The 21,271-nt window shown below is 37.1% G+C and overlaps 1 protein-coding gene across 4 annotated transcripts in view; it reads left to right on the top strand.

The window, feature by feature from the left end:
- The window catches only part of Acsl4 (acyl-CoA synthetase long chain family member 4), a 69,537-nt gene that overhangs the window by 29,441 nt on the left and 18,825 nt on the right, over nt 1–21,271 (top strand). For 2 of the 4 annotated variants that reach the window (XM_034485187.2, XM_076918561.1), the window contains exons 3-11: nt 6,245–6,484; nt 6,728–6,905; nt 8,758–8,867; nt 11,939–12,077; nt 14,188–14,338; nt 14,450–14,573; nt 16,334–16,405; nt 17,644–17,783; nt 18,661–18,833. In XM_034485187.2, the coding sequence (XP_034341078.1) occupies nt 6,257–6,484; nt 6,728–6,905; nt 8,758–8,867; nt 11,939–12,077; nt 14,188–14,338; nt 14,450–14,573; nt 16,334–16,405; nt 17,644–17,783; nt 18,661–18,833 (1,315 nt within the window). In that variant the 5' untranslated portion in view covers nt 6,245–6,256. Of the gene's footprint in view, nt 1–5,954; nt 6,485–6,727; nt 6,906–8,757; nt 8,868–11,938; nt 12,078–14,187; nt 14,339–14,449; nt 14,574–16,333; nt 16,406–17,643; nt 17,784–18,660; nt 18,834–21,271 lie in introns of all 4 variants that reach the window. The other 2 variants (XM_034485186.1, XM_034485188.2) reach the window with 2 other exon arrangements.

The raw sequence follows: 21,271 nt of genomic DNA, 5'->3' as shown, positions 1-21,271 counted from the left end.
TATTTCTCCTCCATGTTCCTTATATGTCTTAAATGACACAGTCAATTACCAACTGAAGAAAATGTATATTTAAACATCAGTTGTGTCTCATCCCTTGAAATGAGTACGAGACATATACAGTATAGATGTGAAATGCGTAGGCAGTAACATTGGCTCCTAAATCTCCACGTTTCAACATACAGCGATAGGATCCCAATTATACCAACCTATGACCTAGATGAAATATCTGATGCCTGCTGGGGATCTTTTTAAGGCATTATGGGAGGGAGGGAGCTCATACTGGAGCATGAGCGAGCATCTTCACCATGGCTGCTGGGGTGCTTTCTTTCCTGGGAAAAGCTGGAAAGAGACTGGCAGGATGGCGACTTCAGGAGCTAGCGCTTCCCCAGGTGATGAAGTAAATATGTTGGGCTAATCTTGAGAATCAGTTGTACTTTAAAGCAAAACAATAACTAGTTATCTGTACATGTTGGTGAAGGGTAGTGTGTATGCTGGTGCACGTGCGCGCGCGCGCGCACACACACACACACACACACACACACACTCCAAGGTTTTAATTTGTTGTGTTTTCTTTTGTTTTAATAACAGAGTTTCAAATTTGATAAAAATTATTTTGTATTGATTAAAATGATTATTGTGTTCAGGGTAACAATTTGAGTTTGGTGAGACTGACCCACGAGTCTGAGATAGGTAAATAGAGCGATAAATAGATGATATAGATAGATAAATTATCTTCTTAAAATCTTATTTGCCAAATGTAGGTAGATATTCATTCTGTAACGTAGTATGTGGACATTCTCATGTTTCAAAGTCAGAATGTAATAGTGTGTGAAATATTTTTTATAAAGCACTCCACCCTTTTATTAAAATCTTGGTGATGCAACATCTATTTAGAAATATGATCTTTTAAAGTATAGCAGCTAGTCTTATCTGTTTAATCTGTGTTTAATGTTCAGTCTATTTAGCATGATTTATTGTTTGATAGGTGCAACTGTGGGCAAGGTTTCTTTAGTTGATGTTTAATTTACTCAAATAATGTGTGGCTTGAAAATGCGAGTAAAAATAATATGTGTACAGGGGACTGTTGATTTTCAAATTGACTTATTAAAAACCTTAGTGCAGCAGTTCTCAACCTTCCTAATGCTGGGACACCTCAGTTGCTACTTCATAACTGTAATTTCATTACTGTTATGAATCAAAATATAAACATCTGTGTTTTCTGATGGTCTTAGGCAACCCCTGTGAAAAGGTTGTTCAACCCCTCAAGGTAGTTTTGACCCCCAGGTTGAGAACCGTTGCTTTAGCATAAATGATCCAAGATGCTAGGGTGTTTTTTTCCCCCCTATGGTGGCAGATGCATTGATCCTTGCTTGGTTGCTTGGTTTGTTTCATTTTCTAAAACTTTTTTTTTAAAGTATCTTGACATTAATCATTGTAAGTTGGTATTGTGTGACATGCTTCTGGTGGAGAAATTTCTTCTTTTAAATTCAGACTTTAATCAGTATGGAGCGTTTACTTTGGGCCCTGTAGCTGAATGTATGTCTAATGCTTTTTGCGTTTAACCTATCTTGGAGTTTTTAAAGTAACTGGAATGAAATAACTGACATCAGAACAAAAGTAAATAAAAGTGTATTTGATTCTTTCTTAAACCTTCTGGGATTTGCTAGATATCTAAAGGGTTTTTTTTTGTTGTTGTTTTTTTGTTTTTTGCCTCATACAATGTCTTTGGATGAAGGACAAATCAGTGATTTGTTGCTAGTATTTCTTCCTATATAAGGTTTGTCACTTTTTAGCAGTATGAGCAGATATTAGAGATACAGCATACAGACTTGCACCTAATAAACCTAGAGTCTAATCATTGCTCAGCTGTGCCTTGGCAAACTCTGTCCTTACAGTCTCTGAGTTTCTTATATCTATAAAGAAAATACCTTAAAGAACTTCTCAATAACTGTTTATGAAGAGGATTCCCACCTCAAATACTAATACAACTTTAAACGCACAATTACCTGTCTCATACCATAAGTGGATGCTATCCTAAAGCAGAAGTCCATTCATTACCTGACTTCAAGGAAATACAACTCAGTTTGCACCCCAGTCATATATGGGTGCAGTATAACTTCTCTTATAGGAAAGGGCAGCATCCTTTTCTAAGAGTCATTTTAATTACCAGGGCTTTTAAGAGCACTGTGTTTCCTAGAACTTTGACACAATATTTTTTCTTAAAAGTTAAGTATATTCCGATTATTTTGTTTGTGCACACTTTCAGTTTCTAATTCTAATTTCAAAGTTCTAGGAAACACATGCTTTTCTTCAGTACAATTATTAAATAGCCGACACATAGAGGTGCTGTTCTAGTTGGTGAGATTTCACCAACAAACATCCTCGTGAAGCTTCTATTCTAATGGAGACACAGAAAATAAACATGAAAAAATATGACCCAATAGTTTATTAGCGAAAGGTGGTAAAGAGAAAAAGGCAGTATTGTAAGAGGAGTTTTAAAATAGCTGGCTAGAGAAGGTCTGGCTGGAAGCTGTTACTTGTTTAAAGGTGAAGAATAGATAGGCAAAGGTTATATTTCTGTATACATGTAGGGAGAATAATTCAGGCAGAAAGATTAAGTGTGAAAGTCTTGAGTCACAGTATGGTATATCCCCAGGATAGTAATGAACATGTGGGAGTACTGCAGTGTGCCAGAGGATGATGGGAACTCAGAAATTCAAGGAGCAGGGCATATACCCAAAGAGGCAAGGCTGGGTAAACTACAGTTGCAGAAAGATCAGTGGCTATGCTTTCAGCATCCTAAACTTGAGATATTTAATTGGCTTCTACATATAACCATCGAGGAAGCCATTTGATTATACAAATTTCAAGTTTCAGGGAGACTTTCAGGCTTATTGGGGAATCATCATTGTATGATATATTTCAATCTGTGAGATGACATGAGATCAGCACAGGTGTGAGTGGAACTAGGGAAGCACTTAGAGGATTGGACACCACAGTATTGAGGGATCAGGGACACGGAGACCAAGAAGGAAGACTGATAGTGCCAGAGGATAGGAAGACAGTTGCAATCTGGTGTCTTGGGAGTGAAGAGAGAAACCAGCTGTATTAAAGGAAGATGACTACAGAGCTTTAACTGACTTTGCAGTCTGACAGTGTGGATGTCACTGGGGGCACTGATCAGAGCACTTTAGATGTGTGGTGGGGGACAAAGACATGAGTATAGCGAAGGACCTGAGCAAACAAGGTGTGGGAACTGGGTGACAGATTATACAGAGGGCTCTTTTTAAAGATTTCTAATGAGAAGATGAAATGAGGTAAATGCTGACAGTTTTTTAGCTATAAGAGAAGGAATGGTTTTTGTTTGTTTTGTTTTGTTTTGGGGGTTTATTTTGTTTGATTTTTTTTTTTGAAGCTGGGTTTCTCTGTGCAGCTCTGGCTGTCCTGGAACTTACTCTGTAGACCAGGCTGGCCTCAAACTCAGAGATCCACCTGCCTCTGCCTCCCAGGTGCCAGAATTAAAGGTGTGTGCCTTTAGTTCTGGAATAAAGGAATGACTTATAAGATGAAATGAATGCTAGACTGTTAGAGAAATACGGATGGGAATGACTCAGTAGGACAGCATACTATCAAGAAAGGCTAGACCAGTTCCAGCATACAAAGCTATGATGTCCAGACAAAGAGAGATGAACATTAATAGTTCATCTAGTCACAGAAGTGAGCATATGGCCATAGATATATGAAGGTGAGTCCATGGGGTCCTATGGAGGCCGATTCCAGATTATTCTTGCTTTATCTACAATATAATAAGTCAGGACAGCAGCCAAGAGTAAGCATGTAGAAGAGTGATGGGGGTCTGAAGATAAGGCAGGAAACTTAGAAGAGTAATGTAGCGGGTACACTAGTTAAATAAGATTTCTGTGTACCATCTATCTAGTAAGACATTCAGCACAATGATACGTTCTTGCACATGAAGGTGTGTGGGCACAGGTGAAGATTAGGTAGAGACTTGGCTTGAGATCAGATTAAATCAGCAGGTCTTAATTTTCTTTAAGAAATCATCCTTTGAAAATCCAGTGAAATGTATGAACTCTACTCTGAGATTTATGAGTTGATATACACGATTTTAAGATATTTCCGAAACCATCTCAAGAAACCAAATGGATGACATCAATCTTTACCTACAAATTTTAGGTCTACGTGATTTATTTGGGATTTTCCAAGTTTAAATTTTAATTTACACTAAACTGAGTAATTGCCTTCTTGGGACAAGTCTGTCTAGTCACTCACTTCTTTAAGTTTTTAAGGGTCTGTTGCAAAGCTCAGCCTTCAAACACCCAAGATCAGTCTTCCACCAGAAGTTTCTTAACTGCCTGATACAATAATCTTTCCTGTCCTTTATCTGCTTTCCTACATTACTAAAGATATTTACCCTTTACTCTGCTACTTGGTTACATCTTCATTTCCACACATTTAGGCAGCTAACTTTAAAGCACAGAGCAATAGTTCTAAAGCAACATATTTTTTTTTTTTTTTTTTTTTGAGGAACAGTCTATTTATGTAGTCCTGGCTAACCTAGAACTCACTACATAGACCAGGCTGGCCTTAAACTCAGAGATCTATGCCTCTAGTTCCCAATTGTTAGGACTATTAGGTATGTGTCACCAGCCTTCTTCCAGCATTTCTTTCTTGTAACAAAGATGCTTTGTTACTGTTTTATAAGCCTTAAAAGACAGTCACAGGCAAGCTATCCATATTCATAATTCTCAAAAATACATTCTTAATGTGTGGAAGTTTGAAAAAATGGCCCCTATAGGGTCATAGAGAGTAGCACTATTAGGAGGTGGGGGTCTTGTTTGAGTGGGCGTGGTCTGTTTGGAGGAAGTGTGTCAATGGGGGAAGGCTTTTAGGTTTCAGATGCTCAAGTCAGGTTCAGGGTAGCATTCTCTTTCTGCTACCTGCCAATCTGGATTTAGAACTTTCAGATACCTCTTCAGCACCATGTCTGCCTGTGTCCTGCAATACTTCCCACCGTGATGGCAATGGACTAAACCCGTGATCTGTAAGACAGCTCTAATTAAATTCTTTCCTTTATAAGAGTTGTTGTGGTTATGGTGTTTCTTCACAGCAATGGACACTCTAAAGACATAATGGACGTATTTAAAAAAGTACAATTTGAAAAGAGAGATTTTGAAAAAAAAGTCCTTGAATATGAACATTCCCAGGGACAATAGTTGAAGACAAAGTATGTCTTCAAATTTATACAATGTCCTTAAAGAACTGTACCACCCCATTTTAAAATGACAAATTGTCGAACTTAGGGTAGCAAATACAAAAAAGTAGAAAGTGACCACTGACAGTCTTTGGCTATAAGTTGATTGTAAGCTTTTAATCATTTATGATATATGGATATAGATATGGATATAGATATGGATATAGATATAGATATAATAGACCAAGGCTAGGACTTAATACTGTTTCAGATCTGCACTCCTCCCAGGCAACTGGTACATTTTTAAGCACATACAGTCACTAAGAAATTACTAACTATATTGTTCCCATTTAGAGAAGATGGTGATCAGTATTATTTTAGAAATTTATCTTAACAAGTAAGGATAATATCGCTTGGGTGTTCTTTGTATCCTCATACATTGATGAGAGCACGAAATGGCTATTACAGGCCTTCAGAGAAGAATACAGAGCACTTTTATAACTCTACCCAGAAAAAAAATGAAATTCAGAAGTTCTTGCACTAAAAAGTATTGATTGTCAATAATGACTAAACTTGAAAATGTTAGCGTTTCATGCCAGTTACTTCATCTTTCCATATTGAATCAATTATAGAAACTAATAAAAGGTCTGAGTATTTTAATTAATTGTGCTATCAACTTGCTAATATTCTTTTGTTTTTTTTTTTTCCTATTCTCTGCCTGGTTCATTGTCTTTATTTACAGGTGTACTTTATTGTCGGCTTCCAAAGATTACTAACTTTTATCTTATCACTAAAATTGAATTACCTTGGCTATACTGCTACTCTTCCTGCTGCTTCCATTATTGCCTTCTCCAGAAACCTAAGGCTTTAAGAAGCCAAAGAATATCAGCAAATAAGCGCCATTTTAGAAGCCTTTCCACTATGAAACTTAAGCTAAATGTGCTTACCATTATATTGCTGCCTGTCCACTTGTTAATAACAATATACAGTGCCCTTATATTTATTCCATGGTATTTTCTTACCAATGCCAAGAAGAAAAACGCTATGGCAAAGAGAATAAAAGCTAAGCCCACTTCAGACAAACCCGGAAGTCCATATCGCTCTGTCACGCACTTCGACTCACTAGCTGTCATAGACATCCCTGGAGCAGATACTCTGGATAAATTATTTGACCATGCTGTAGCCAAGTTTGGGAAGAAGGACAGCCTTGGGACCCGGGAGATCCTGAGTGAAGAAAATGAAATGCAGCCAAATGGAAAGGTTTTTAAGAAGGTAAAGCATTTGTGTCTTTTTTTATTTATTTTAGTGACAGAGGTGCAGTTTACTTTAAATCAAGTGCATTTTAAGAATGCTTGCTGGCACTGTATCCTGGTGCTTGGTAATGGAATCTCAGAAGCCTCATAGCTTCTGAGCGTTCACATCATGGGATTTTTGAGAGTTCCAGGTTTGGAATAGTATTTTAATTGCTTATTTGAATAAATATTCTGATAGTGGAAAACGTCTCACTCTTAACAGTTAATTCTCGGGAATTATAAATGGATAAACTATCTTGAAGTGAACTGCAGAGTGAATAACTTTGGAAGTGGCCTCACTGCATTGGGATTGAAACCAAAGAACACCATTGCCATTTTCTGTGAGACCAGGGCGGAGTGGATGATTGCAGCACAGACCTGTTTTAAGTACAACTTTCCGCGTAAGTACCTTGTGCCTTTTGCAGGGGAGAGGGAGTGTTTTGCTGACATGCAGCGTGTCTTCTGAGATGCTTCTGTCAAAAAGTGAGCTGATTTCAAAAAGTAAAGCATCTTCATAGCTTGCTTGAGATCGAGATCATGGATTTGTTCCTCAGCACTGAACACACACACACACACACACACACACACACACACACACACACACACACCTTAGGTATTTTCCTTTACGATTATATCCATAAAACATGGCTAGAATCTAGGAAGATGGCTTGGTGGGTAAAGGATGTGCTGTGCAAGTACAACCTGAGTTCAAATCCCTAAGACACACAGAAAGTTGGATGTGGTAGCATACATCTGTACTCCCAGCTCTCCTAAGGTAAGGTGGGAATGGAGACATGAGAATTCTTGGAAGCTCATGGGCCAGCTCTCCTGCTTACACAGCAACAAAAGCCACTAAGAGACCCTGACTGAAAGGTGGAAAGTGAAGTCCAATACCCAACATTGTCTATGGATTTCTAAATACACAAACAGACCACGGGCAAATATGTGCTGACGATCTCTCTCTCTCTCTCCTCTCTCTCTCTCTCTCTCACACACACACATTATATACACATAAAGATAAATAAATTAGGAATACAGCTAATAGCTCCTATTAAGTAAGAACAGCAACATCTAAGAGTTGGTTTAGGAGCTGAGAAATTACTAGGTATAATTCAGAGTTTTATTTTTTTTTAATTAGAAATATTTGAGGTGGAAGGTATGGTTTCTGGAGACTGTAGAACAAAAGGAATTGCTTACAAAATTGTTCATTTTTGAACTTCGAACTGTCCTGTTGAAATATGAAATATGAAATATGAAATAAGCATGCGCCAGCTATAACTGGCGCTAGAGGCACAGGAGTAAAGCTGGGTATGCATGTTTCTGGTTGGCAAGCATTTGTTTTTTTGCCATTGTACAGAAATAATTTATGTAAGATTTTTTTTTAATTTTAATTTTGGTGTATATGAGTCTATGCCTGCATTTATGTAAATGCACTACATGTATGCTTGGTGAGCAGAAGCCGGGAACTGGAATTACTGATGGATGTAAGTAGCCATGTGGATGCTGGGATCTGGCTTTTCTGCAAAAGCCACAAGACTCTTAGCCACTGAGCCTCTACAACCTAAGAACTAATTTTTAATGATTGAGCAGAAAAGAATGCCTTGTTGTACTCTAAGTACTTGGTTGGTTGTTTCAGGAAATAAGAGTACTGCAGGTTAAGTGTAGGGATCAACTTTTATTTCAAACTAAGATAGATGTTACAAAAATGTTCCTATTTGTCCTCATCACCCACCTTTGCTAAGCAGTAAGAAAAGTGCCTATTTCTGATGTGTGGGCTATTTCTAGTTACCACCTTAGAACAGATGAATCACCACATCTGTTCTAAGTTCTAGCAGATGTTCCTCAATTCCAGCTGATTTTACTATTAGTGTATGCTGTTGTCTGGAACACTCCCAGCCTTGCTAGGTACGGTATGGGGATCATCAATGGCATTAGAAATTGAACCCACTGAAATCATTTTGGAAGAGGTAAGGACATTATTTGTGGCTGATCTTCTGACTTGAGATCTTGAAATTTTTGAAAACTGGCTTACCTCTTTGGGACACTAACCGATACTAGTTTGTGCCACAGGCAAGTTGTTGCTGAACGACGCTCTGGCACAACTTTTCCCGGTTTGATTCCTGGGAATTTGTATGGCCACCATTAAATCAACTCAAATCATAAAGTGCTTTTGTGTCTGTAAGGCCTGCCTTGAGTAACATATCCTCAAAAGTGTTAAGTATACAATTTTCATGTTTACTTTTTGTTCCGTAGTTGTGACTTTATATGCCACACTTGGCAGAGAAGCTGTAGTTCATGGATTGAATGAATCTGAGGCTTCCTATCTGATTACTAGTGTTGAACTTCTGGAAAGCAAACTGAAGGTAAATATGAAACTTAATTATTTTAAATGTATATTTAATTTTCAACCAATTTCTAAAAATGTATGTGGATATACATGATATCATGTGCTATTTCAGTGTATGTTTATACTGTGTTATGTTCAAGTCAGCTTAAAACATGTTTCCATAAACATTTGTATTTCTGTATGATGAAAACCTTGAGTATACTCACTTCTAGTTTTTTGAAATAAATATTTGGTATATTATCAGTATAGCCCTCTTCCTGTGCAGTAACACCATATCTTCTTGCTCCATATCCAGCTATAACTTAGAATCCATGAATCAGTTTCCCTGTCCTCCCACTTTTCCTGCTTTACCTAGTCTCTGGTAGCTACAGCTCTACCCTCAACTTCAATTTGCTAAGGTTTTCTTATATTTCATGTGAATGAGAGTATGTGCTACTTATCTTTCTGTGCCTGGCTTGTTTCACATACAGTAATGACCTTCAGTTGCAGCCAAACTGTTGAAAATAGTAGGCTCTCCTATTTATGGTTGAATAGTAGTCCAATGCATATATATGACACATCTTCTCTTCATAGCCTGTATCCATTCATTGGCTATTGTGAAATAGTACAGTATTGAAATGAGAGTATGAATATCATTGACATAATGATTTCATACCTACAGGATTTCCAATATTAAGATTTCTATGGTCATATAGTAATTCTCTTTTAAAGTTGTTCAGGAGTGTTTTTTGTATAACTATGTTGATGAAGATTTTCATAAACAGTGTGGTGCAAACATTCCCCCTGTTCTATAGACTTACTAGTGCCTTTTGCTGTTTGATTATAGTCATGCTCTTGGGAATTAGGTGAAATTTCATGTGGTTTTGACTTATAGTTCCCTGATGATTAGTGAGCGATGCTGAGATTTTTTTTCATTTATCTGTTGATTATTTCTGTCTCCCTTTGAGAGACAGAATCTCTCATGTATATCTATTGCCCATTTTCATTTGGGTTCTTTGACTTTTTCTTCCTGAGTCTCTGGATATGTATCATTTCACAGGTAGGCTTTGCAGTATTTTTATCCTGTCTTGTAGGTTCTTCCTGTTCTGATGATTGTAACCTTTACTGTTAAGAAACTTTTTAGTTTCCCATAATGCCACTTGTCTGCCTTTGCTTCTGTTTTCTATGCTTTTGGCATTTATCCAAGAACAAAACAAAAACAGTTGAGAAAACCTGTTCCACTTCAGTGCTCTGAAACATTTTCCCAGACTGGGCCTTCTCCCCAGGCCCTGTTTATCTGAAGAACCAGTTCTTCTTGGTCTCCTTTATCTTTTGTATTGAGGTCTGTTTCACTAGCTCTGTTCTTTGTTATTTTCTTTCTTCAGCTTTAGTTTTTGGTTTGATTTGTTGTTGATTTTCTAGGTTTTTGAGATACAATGATTGTTGATTGAATTCTGCTTTTTAAAAAAAATGTACACTTTGAATACTATAAATCTCAGATTTGATATTACTTTTGTAGTTTCCTGTATATTTTTAATAACTTGTGTCTCCATTTTTATTTGTTTCAAGACAGTTTTTTAAATTTCTTTTTGGTTTCATCTTTGATCCATTGTTTGGGTCGTTTAACTTTCATATATTTGTGTAGTTTATTAAGCTCATTATTTTCTAGTTTGATTGTACTATCGTCAGAATAGCTAATTGACACGATTTTAACTTTAAAATGTATTGGAACTTGTTCATATCCTATTCAGTTGTCTATGTTGGTAAGAAGTGGGAAAGGTTGGTAGTGTCTGGGGGAGATACAGGGAAGAGAACCACAAAACCACATTTTGTTCAAAATGTCATAATAGTATGAAACATTTTAACGCTGATTTAAAATATTTTAAGAAGAAAGCTGTTTATTTGGTAGCTGTTTGAAGTTTTGTAGGTACCTATTAGGTCATTTGTTTTAGGGTACAATTTAAATTCTGGATTTTTTTCTTCTTACTGACTTGTTCCCGTTGTTCAAAGTGGGGTTTTAGGGTTTTAGGCTGTCAGTATATTGAAATCCATCACTGTCTTTCTAAATACTTGTTTTATAAAGTATTTGGGTACTCAGATATTTGGTGCATATATATTTAGATATTTTTCTTTTTGTACAGCTTACCCCTTTAGTTTGTTTGTTTGTTGGGGTGGGACACACGCCCACATGCCACCATGTAAATATAGAAGTCAGAGAACAATTTGAGGGAGTTGGTTCTTCCCTTCCATGTAGGATCCTACATGGATCTCAGGTCACCAGGCTTGGAGGGAAGCGCCATTACCCACAGAGCCATTTTGCTGACCCCTGTCCTGTCTTCATCATATAATGAGTGGCCTTCCTTTTACTGCTTTTGATTTCAAGTCTATTTTACCTGATACTTAGCATAGGTATGCCTTTAGAAATGTAGTACATTGATTGTATGCACCATATAGGTAGGCAATCTTAATCCATTCAGTCATTCTGTCTTTTCCTTTTAATCTATGTATCTTCCAGTTAACTATTGGAATGTACGGCCTTACTGCAATTTTGCAGTTTTGTGGCTTGTTTTCTAGTTTTGTTGACATCTTATTTACCTCACTTATAGTTTCATGGATGATTAAGTGGTTTGCTGTAATGACAGATTTTGATCTGTTGCTTTTTACTTTTGTTTGCCTGTCATTGGGTTTTGCTTTGTGGTTATTAAGAGACTTCAAAATACATTTTTGTGTTAAGCAACATTAAGACATTAAGAGATAGGCTTATGATTAGAATGATGAGAAACAGAAAGAGAAAATATACTAGTAAGACACATATACCTGTTTTCCTTCCCTGCTCCATTTAAAATATTATCTAGTTTTACATATCTATCTCTTAGCATCTTATTATGGTTGCTATTATTTTTAATTGTCTTGGTTTTAGTAGTTTTTAATCTTAAAGTTATGGATGGTTTATTTAATATTTATATTTACAATACTAGAGTACCCTGAATTTGTCTAATTATCATTGACAGTGAAATTTACTTAGTAAACATTTTCCAGTCCTTTCAGTTAATACTAATTTTTATCGTGTGACAAATTGAGTAGCTGGCTTTTATTTCTGTTCAACAGGCGGCATTATTAGATATCAATTGTGTTAAACATATCATTTATGTGGATAATAAGACTATCAATAGAGCGGAGTACCCTGAGGGACTTGAGATTCACAGCATGCAATCAGTGGAGGAGCTGGGATCCAAGCCAGAAAACTGTAAGTAAAGCAGTTGAAATTAATTTCCTTGTGAATTCATATTTGTTATTTTAGCAGATTAATAAAAAAAATGACATGAGTAAAATTGCTGGAGCTGTTTGATTTAAAAGTAATCAAGACTGCATTTGCCAGAACATTTCTTTCTTTTTTCTAAAGAAAGCAATTCTGCCTGAATTTCTTGAAGACAGCAAGCAGACTTTAGGTTAGAGATGAGGCAGATTTTTTTCTTCAAAACAATGGTCAGAACTGAAGTGAGAATCTTGTTTTTTTTAACACAGATACACACACACACACACACACACACACACACACACACATATGTATATGTGTGTGTGTGTGTGTGTGTATATATATATATATATATATATATATATATATATATATATATATGAATGTGTTTTCATTTTAAACCAGGTGTGGGGTATGAGGCTGCTTGAGATTGTGCACAGCAGCTGACTGTGATTTGCCTCGTGCTCTAGCAGGTTTGTGTTTTTGCCAGCTGCTAATAGTTTCTGAGAGTGTGTGCCATTTGGAATTCTGGAGACTCTTTAGATGATATATAAATGCTAGGGCCCTGAGAGGTGTTGTTGTTGAGTTGTGGGGTGTTGGTTGGTTGCTGTTGGTTGTGGATTGTAAGTAGTTCTGTGCAAAGAAGAAACAACAACAAGAAAAATTAAATACCCTGATGGGGAAGTTCAAACTTGCCCCAAGGAACTCAGTTGCCCTAATCATCAGGAAGTAGTTTAGCAATAATGACACCCCTTTCCCAGTTTTTCTTTTTTCTTCCCTGTCTAGTGTTAGTGGGTTGAAAGGGTGGAAGAGAAAAGAACTCACAAAATAGCCAAAACTCTGGCTACAACAGAGTATCATGTTAGCATTTGTACCATAAAAAGGAAGCCCCAAGGCCAAATATTTTATTCTTTTTACTGTTCTGGGCAGTAAGCATGCCTCTTATTTCAGTTAGAGAGCATAACACCTTACTGTACATCCTTTGAAATGACAATCCAGAGCAAATCAGTATCTCTTGGATTGATGCACAGAAATATAAGAGACCCATGGAGAATTGCCTGTTAATCACCAGGTTGATATTGTGAGATTGGGGCATGCTTGTCTGGGAAATTGGGATCCACAGGCTCTATTACTGCCAGTTCTGATGATTCACCAAAACGTTTGACACAAAATCTTAGAAAATATTTCAGTCTTCACAATTTTTATTGACTACTGGCACGAATCACTGACATCTATTTGTTTCCAGGATAAACAGGATCCATATATTTTTGTTATACTACTTTACCTGAGTAAAGAGTCATTATCATGTGTCATAATAACAGATATTATATGTAGAGCTATGATACATGAGTAAAGAGTCATTATCATGTGTCATAATAACAGATATTATATGTAGAGTTGTATGTTGTACATGTTGTAGTGATAGTTTATCCTAGTAGGTAAATATGAGGACACATTTTTCTTTTTTTTTTAAAAAATAGGCAAAGATGAGAAATGTCATTGTTTTGGTCTGCTTGTTCAGTTGATCCTCAGGTGAATCCTTTTCCTTCTTTGATCCTACCAATGACTATGAACATACTGAAGGAGCATTTGATATAGCCTGTTTAAGTATGCAACTTTGAATTTGGTCATTTCAGTGATATGCCTTGCTCTCCCCTGCCCTCAGACAGGGTTTCTCTGTGTAGCCCTGGCTGTCCTGGAACTCACTCTGTAGACCATGCTAGCCTCGAACTCAGAAATCCACTTTCCTCTGCCTCCCAAATGCTGGGATTAAAGGTACGTGCTGCCATGCCTGACTGGAATCATTATTTATTGCTAAGAATCTACACAGGATCGTACTCTTTCCAGTTTTCAAAGCTTTAGAAATCCTTCCCCATTCTGTACATAACACCGTGAAGAGGCTTAGTCAGATGGGGCTGAAAATAGGCTGGATTGAGTTTGAAATCTTTATTTCAATCAACTAGAATTTGATAACCATTTGTACCGATTGTTAAACCAGAATGGTTTTGAGATTTTGTATAATTATGTAAAATGAAAATAATCTTCTTGTCAAGTAATTCAATGTGGAACTGAAGAAGATGTGCTCTTTTCATTTATTTAGTGAGTATTCCTCCAAGTAGACCAACTCCTTCAGACATGGCCATTGTCATGTACACCAGTGGTTCTACTGGCCGCCCCAAGGGAGTGATGATGCATCATAGCAATTTGATTGCTGGAATGACAGGCCAGTGCGAACGTATACCTGGACTAGGGTAAGAGATGCTCGTTCAACTTTTATTAGAACCACGGAGTTCATTATTAAGTTCTTTGTTTGAAATGCCTTTGCAAGGGTGGTTCACATGTGTTTTTTTATTTTGATTTAGACCAAAGGACACATATATTGGCTACTTACCTTTGGCTCATGTGCTGGAACTTACAGCAGAGATATCTTGCTTTACCTACGGCTGTAGGATTGGATATTCTTCACCACTTACACTGTCTGACCAGGTGACAATTTTATCTCGGCTCACGATTGTTTATTCAGTAAAAAGTTATCTGTGGATTCCAACATAGCTTTCCATTAATAATATGGTATTAGCATTGATTTAGGCCCATATTTTAAAGTTATTTTGAAATAACTACTTTTTTTTTTATTTTGGAGAGTAATACTAGAAGTATAGTCACTGAACCTTTGACATACTGTTCTGGACCTGTTGGTCCCATGGACAAGGTATAGGTTTTTAAGGCTTCCTTGTTTTTCTGAATTTTTTTCTGGACCCGTGTCACTAGCTGTATCTTTAAATAGAAATTGATGAAAAGAAATAGTTTTATTTATTTATTTATTTATTTATTTATTTTCAAGACAGGATCTCTCTGTGTAGCCCTGACTATCCTGGAACTTACTCTGTAGATCAGGCTAGCCTTGAATTATGAGACCCATCTACCTTTGTCTCCTGAGTTCTGGGATAAAAGAGTGTGCCACCACCACCCTTGGTTTCTTGTTTTATATGGCCACATTTCAGGCCACATTACAGGGTTCCCATACCTATGTGACCAATTGCTCTTGTGCTGGACAGCACAGATAATCAGCTATTTACACCTTTGTGGAAACTTCTGTTGGGTTAGCAGTTTGCGTCATCTCCAAGCACAGCCTTCAGCTTTACACCGAACCAGGCTTCTCCCTTTTCTCTGCTGTCCATAGCAGAAAGCCCAACAACAGTCAGCACTAACTAACTCACAGTTTAAGCACATTTGAAGTTACACAAAGAAAAGTGATTTAAGAAAAGGAAAAGAGTGCCGGGCGGTGGTGGCGCACGCCTTTAATCCCAGCACTTGGGAGGCAGAGGCAGGCGGATTTCTGAGTTCGAGGTCTACAGAGTTAGTTCCAAGAAAGCCAGGGCTACACAGAGAAACCCTGTCTCGAAAAACCAAAAAAAAAAAAAAAAAGAAATAAAATGAATGCAACTTAGTCATTAAAAACACCTTTAAAAAAAAAAAAAGAAAAGGAAAAGAAAAAAAAAGTTGAGTTCTTAGGGATCTCACTGCTTCTTGAGCTACTTGTCTTTCCTGTTAACACAAGTCTTCTAAATTTATAAATCCCTTTATAGGAGATTCTTATTTTTATCTTTTTGTGTCCAGCAAATGACCTTATCAGTCTTCTACCTGCGATTAATCTAACATTTGAAATCCAAAATGTTTTATTCATGCAAAAAATTGTACACATTGATGTGTATATATGCATATTGCCACTTGGCCACTGACATGGTTTTTGTGATGCTACCAACCAGAATATTGTCAAAATTATTTCTGTGTGATACCAATTAATGTTTAAAGAGGTCATTTTGACATATATCTTTGCCTATTGATTAGTCAAAGTTAAAAAATAACCTTCAATTTTGTTTTAATGATAAGTATGCTTTAATGGGGCTTTGTAAAAAATGGACACTTTCTTGAAAGTGCTGTCTGTTATATTTGGTGGTACATTATTAATACAGATCTTCAGTACACTGAAATGTCCAATTTTCTTGTTATCCTGGATCAGTTTCTCTGCTAAGACTGAGATGTGCTAGATGTCCTGTTTTAACCAACAGGATAAAACAACAGGATAAAAACAAGACATGTACTCTTTGGACTTGCAAGAGATGGAGTAATAGAAGTTTAAATCCCATATGCAAATTCTGTCTTCATTATCAGGATTTGAGTTAGACCTGCCCCATTTTGGTTGACATCTTCCTTAATGATTTTTGTTTTTTTTTTCATTAATGCAGTCCAGCAAAATCAAGAAGGGAAGCAAGGGTGACTGTACTGTACTGAAACCCACGCTTATGGCTGCTGTTCCTGTGAGTACGGAATCCTCATACAAATGGCAAAGGGTCACTTGTACAAGCTCTTGCTCACACTTCTATTTTTTAAAAATGTAATACTTTTAGGTATATGTGTCCACTTAAGAATAATTATACTTTGAAATGTCAGCATAGACGATCCTTAAAAAAAATCATAGAAATACTAAAGTTGAAATGTATTTGCTGGTGCTTGAAAATTCAAGATGAAAATGACCTTCACAGTACCTAAAGTGAGGCGTAGTCCTAATATCTTAAGGTAGCAATGTACTCTACAGGTTGTTTTGTTAAATCTGATTATTCAAAACAATTAAGGATGTCCTACATCATCTTACAGAATGGAGGCAGCATCTCCAATGTTATGGGACAAGTTGGTGACAGATCTGAGTCTAAAGGGCAACACTTCTCTCTCACCACACCACACAGAGGTGTAGCATGTGACCTATCATCTCCCTGAAGTTCTTCCTAAAGAAATGTATTCACTAGTGATTAAAGCATCAATTAGATCAGAGCCCTCCTGACCATGTGAGCTCTAGACATAAACACAGAGAAACATTTAGACTATTTAGGCATCTTGCAATCCCCGTCGTTGGTGTTTGGAGGTGGACAACTGAAGACCCTTTTCAAAGATTGCTTTTTTTTTTTTTTCCAGTTCAAGTCCTGCTGGTGCTATGAGTTCAGCACCTGTCCAGGACTTGCTGGCCAGTCTTTCCCATTGGTTGAACCAGGTCTTTTCCATGGTCACTCTCCTTATACATTTGTGCTGAGTCTTTTTAAAATTAAATTTTATTTTAGATTGTGTATGTTTATTGGCCATGGTATGCTAATTAATATGTATTATCTTTAGTTTCCTAGAAGTAGTGAATAAGTCAGTAAAATTAGTTGTGTAATAAAGAAAATTAATATATCCTGGAGTCTTCTACCTCAGACAGTGGTTCTCAGTGTGGGTTGTGACAGGTTGTGATATGTGCAGGCCTCACATATCAGATCTCCTGTATATCAGGTATTTACATTATGCTTCATAACAGTAGGAAAATTACAGTTATGATGTAGGAACTAAATAATTTTATATTTGGGGGAGTCACCACAACATGAGGAACCATATTAAAGGGTCACAGCATGAGGAAGGTTGAGAACCACTGATCTAAGAGGTTGTATAAAGGTATTGTCAACTTGAGACTGTCTTTAGTGTTGTTGTAATTCTTTTCAGCTTATTTAGTATTTTGTTTGTCTTACAGGAAATCATGGATAGAATTTACAAGAATGTTATGAGCAAGGTTCAAGAGATGAATTATATTCAGAAAACTCTATTCAAAATTGGGTACGATTACAAATTAGAGCAAATCAAGAAAGGATATGACGCCCCTCTTTGTAATCTGTAAGTACATTTCAGAGGCCCTATATTTTGAACCTGTATTGTGTTATGTCTGGTATTGTGTGGTATAGTATCCAAATTTTGATGCTTTCCAGTCAGGCTTTAAACTTTTGAACCCAAGCAACCCTCTTGCCTCAGCTTTTCAAAGTCTGGCCCCATGATCATATGTCAATGTGCCTGTGAATTTTTGTGTTTTTAAATCTGAAAGAAGACCAAACAAATGGAAAATTCATCTAGTTTCAATATTATCACCATGATTAAAACCTCCATCTATTCTTTATTCTATACCCTATTGTTCATACAAGAATAAAAAGATAGTGGACTCTGAATTTGATAATTTCACTAATTTTAATGATGAAGTTAAATATGTATTAATTGGGTCTTTTGAAGAAAACCCAGAATACAGTTTTGAATATAAACATTAATGCTTACATTTTTGAATATAAACATGAAAGGTTAGAACTGACATAATAAATAACATTTCAATATATACACTCACACAGAAAAGAGATTTTTAAGATACATATTCTCCATGTGGTTCTCTGTTTTATTGTGTTCATAAAGTGAGCCAATGAGTATAGCAGTTAAAGTGGAACAATGGAATTTGTCATTAGAAGCTTCATAAGTTGATCTCATGCTCCATAGAAAGCTTACACTTTTCCCTTTGTCGCCATTTTCTTGTTTAGCATGTGTCAGAGCACAGTCCCAATATTACACATTTGGGTTTGGGGAAAGGCTTAAGTGCTTTTCTGGCATAGTTTGAAGGTGTTATTTGCTGTTTTTCTCACCTTCCCATTACCATCATGATTTGGTAATATCTGTGTTTGGTCACAGTTTATGGAATTTCATCACCGTTTATCATTTCCCCTGTCTTTTCAAGGATACTATTTAAGAAGGTGAAGGCTCTGCTGGGAGGGAATGTCCGCATGATGCTGTCTGGTGGCGCCCCACTGTCTCCTCAGACACACCGATTCATGAATGTCTGCTTCTGCTGCCCCATTGGTCAGGGCTATGGGTTGACAGAATCATGTGGTGCTGGAACAGTTACTGAAGGTAAGCAGTGGTCATGTAGTAGCATCACGGGCTTGAGGGGTGAGGGGGAAGCATGGTTATTTTGGAACTCTTTGCTTAAAATTTTTCGAGATTATAATAGTTATATCATCATTTCCCCTATCTCTTTGTTTCTTTCAAACCCTGCCATGTACCTCTCCTTGCTCTCTTTCAAATTCATGTTATTTTAAAATTGTTGTAACATGCATATAGTTATATACATAAATATTCCCAATTATAACCTGCTCATTCTGTATAGTGTTACACCTATGAATGTTTTCAGGGTTGACCATTTTGTTTTTTTGAGACAGGGGTTTCTCTGTGTAGCCCTGGCTGTGCTGGAACTCACTTTGTGTACCAGGCTGGCCTTGAACTCAGAGATCTGCCTCCCTTTACCTCCTCAGTGCTGGAATTAAAGGTGTATACACTGCAACCTGGCAGGGCTGACTATTTGGTATTGGATATCCAACTGGTGCGCTTTCCTCGTGGAAGACCTCTCTCCATCCCAGCATTGCCTTGGTCCTCTGTTGTGTAGGGTTGAGGCCTCATTGTCTTTCCCCATCCATTTTGGCATGCCTATTTTTGTCATTGTTCAGTCATATTGGTGAGATTTTACGGATGTATCTTCTGACATTACCAGGAGATGCAGTCACACAGCAAATTCCCTCCTTGATCCTCTGGCTCCCCTCCCAGCCCCTTCTGAATGTTAAGTGCAGAAATTGGTTTGGAAATGTGTCCATTTGGACTGGGTTCTACAATTTTGATGGGTTGTAGTTTTTATACAATGATTTCCAGCTGTTGCAAAGAGAAGTTTCTTTGATGAAGCGTGAAAACTATAGTTACTTGTGGATATTTAGAATGTGGTTAGGGATTATGCTGTTTAGTACATAATGGTTGTGGATTGTCTTCCAAGATCCATGACTTCGAACCCTGGGTAGTTGGTTAGGCTTCCAGAACTAGGTATGGGTTCTCTTTTGTTGAGCAGGTCTTATATCCAATTAGAGAGCTATTGGTTACTACCAAGACATTCATGCCACTGCTGCACCCGTAGAGTTATCTTGTCATGTTGGTTCATAAGCATCATAGCCAGCTGGGTAGGACTATTGGTTTCTTCATTCCTTAGGAAGCTAGCATGGCAGCTTCTGGTACCAGGAGAGCTAGTCCTCAGGGAGAGAGGCATTCAGGTTAGTTCCAGCTTAGTGGTCTTTGAGCCCTGTATCTGAAATGCAGTATCTTCAGCAATAGCGACATATCTTATAATTGCATAAGCAAAAAAGGGTTTGTTATAAGCCTACCCTGTATTAGTTTTATAAACACTTAGTTGAAAGTATCATATGTACCCTTTAGTTTTAAGCCTCAGAATTCTGTCATGATGGTTCAATTTTCTTTGATCAATTTTTAAAATACTATTTTTATTCTTTCAGCATTTTGTAATTAATGCAACAGATTTTGGCCATATCCATACAGCATTTCATCTCTCCAACTTCCCCCAGGGCCCTTAATTCTTCTTCCTTCCATTTTTTTTTTTTTTTTTTGGTATGCTAACCCTAAATCCAGTTACTGCTGCCCATATGCACATGATATGGAGTTGTCTCCTGTGAGGTAGGCAACCTACTGCTGGCTGTGTTCCCAAAGGATGATTTCCTATCTCAGAAGTTAACTCCTTTGCCAAGGTGGGGTCTTGGGGACCTGTTGGGATTTTCAATGTTTCAATGGCATAGTCCTGTGCAGATTATGTATAGGAAGCATAGTGCTGTGTGTTGGATGTACAACAGCCATGTTGTGTTCAGATGTTACCATTTGACACACATTCCCATCCTCTGGCTCTTACTGTCTTACCACTCCTTCTTTTGAGCTGTTCTCTGTGCATTAGATGAAAGAAAGTTCTACATCAGTGGTTCTCTACCTTCCTGATGCTGTGACCCTCTAATACAGTCCCTCGTGGTGTGCTGATCCTCCAAATCATAAAGATTATTTTTGTTGCTACTTCATAACTATAATTTTGCTGCTGTTATGAATTGTAATATAGTTTTAGAGAGAGAAGTTTACCAAAGCTTGAAAATCAGTGTTGTAGTTGATTCATCTATAGCTGAGCACTCTCACCTACTTATACTAGGCACTCTAAACAGTTATGGTTCTCTGCATTAACCATTAATTTTTCTAGCCAAAGTTACGTTTCTAGCAACATAAATCTATGGATATGCACACAGGGACAGTTTGGTGATAGCCTGACCTCAATAATCACTTTGGTCAATTTCACTCTTGGAGCAAGTATCCCTCTTAAATCCCTCCTTTTTTGTCTTCTCTTACCTTCAATTCCTAAAGGCAGACTGTCTCAGCCTTGGCCCTTTTCATATTCTGAACCACATAATTCTTTGGTTTTACATCTCTTTCATGTACTGAGTGGTATTAATAGTCACATTACTAATAGTAACTTGCTC

Source organism: Arvicanthis niloticus, chromosome X, assembly GCF_011762505.2.
Source record: "Arvicanthis niloticus isolate mArvNil1 chromosome X, mArvNil1.pat.X, whole genome shotgun sequence".
NCBI lineage: Eukaryota > Metazoa > Chordata > Mammalia > Rodentia > Muridae > Arvicanthis > Arvicanthis niloticus.
This window is presented reverse-complemented; position numbering and strand designations above follow the sequence as displayed.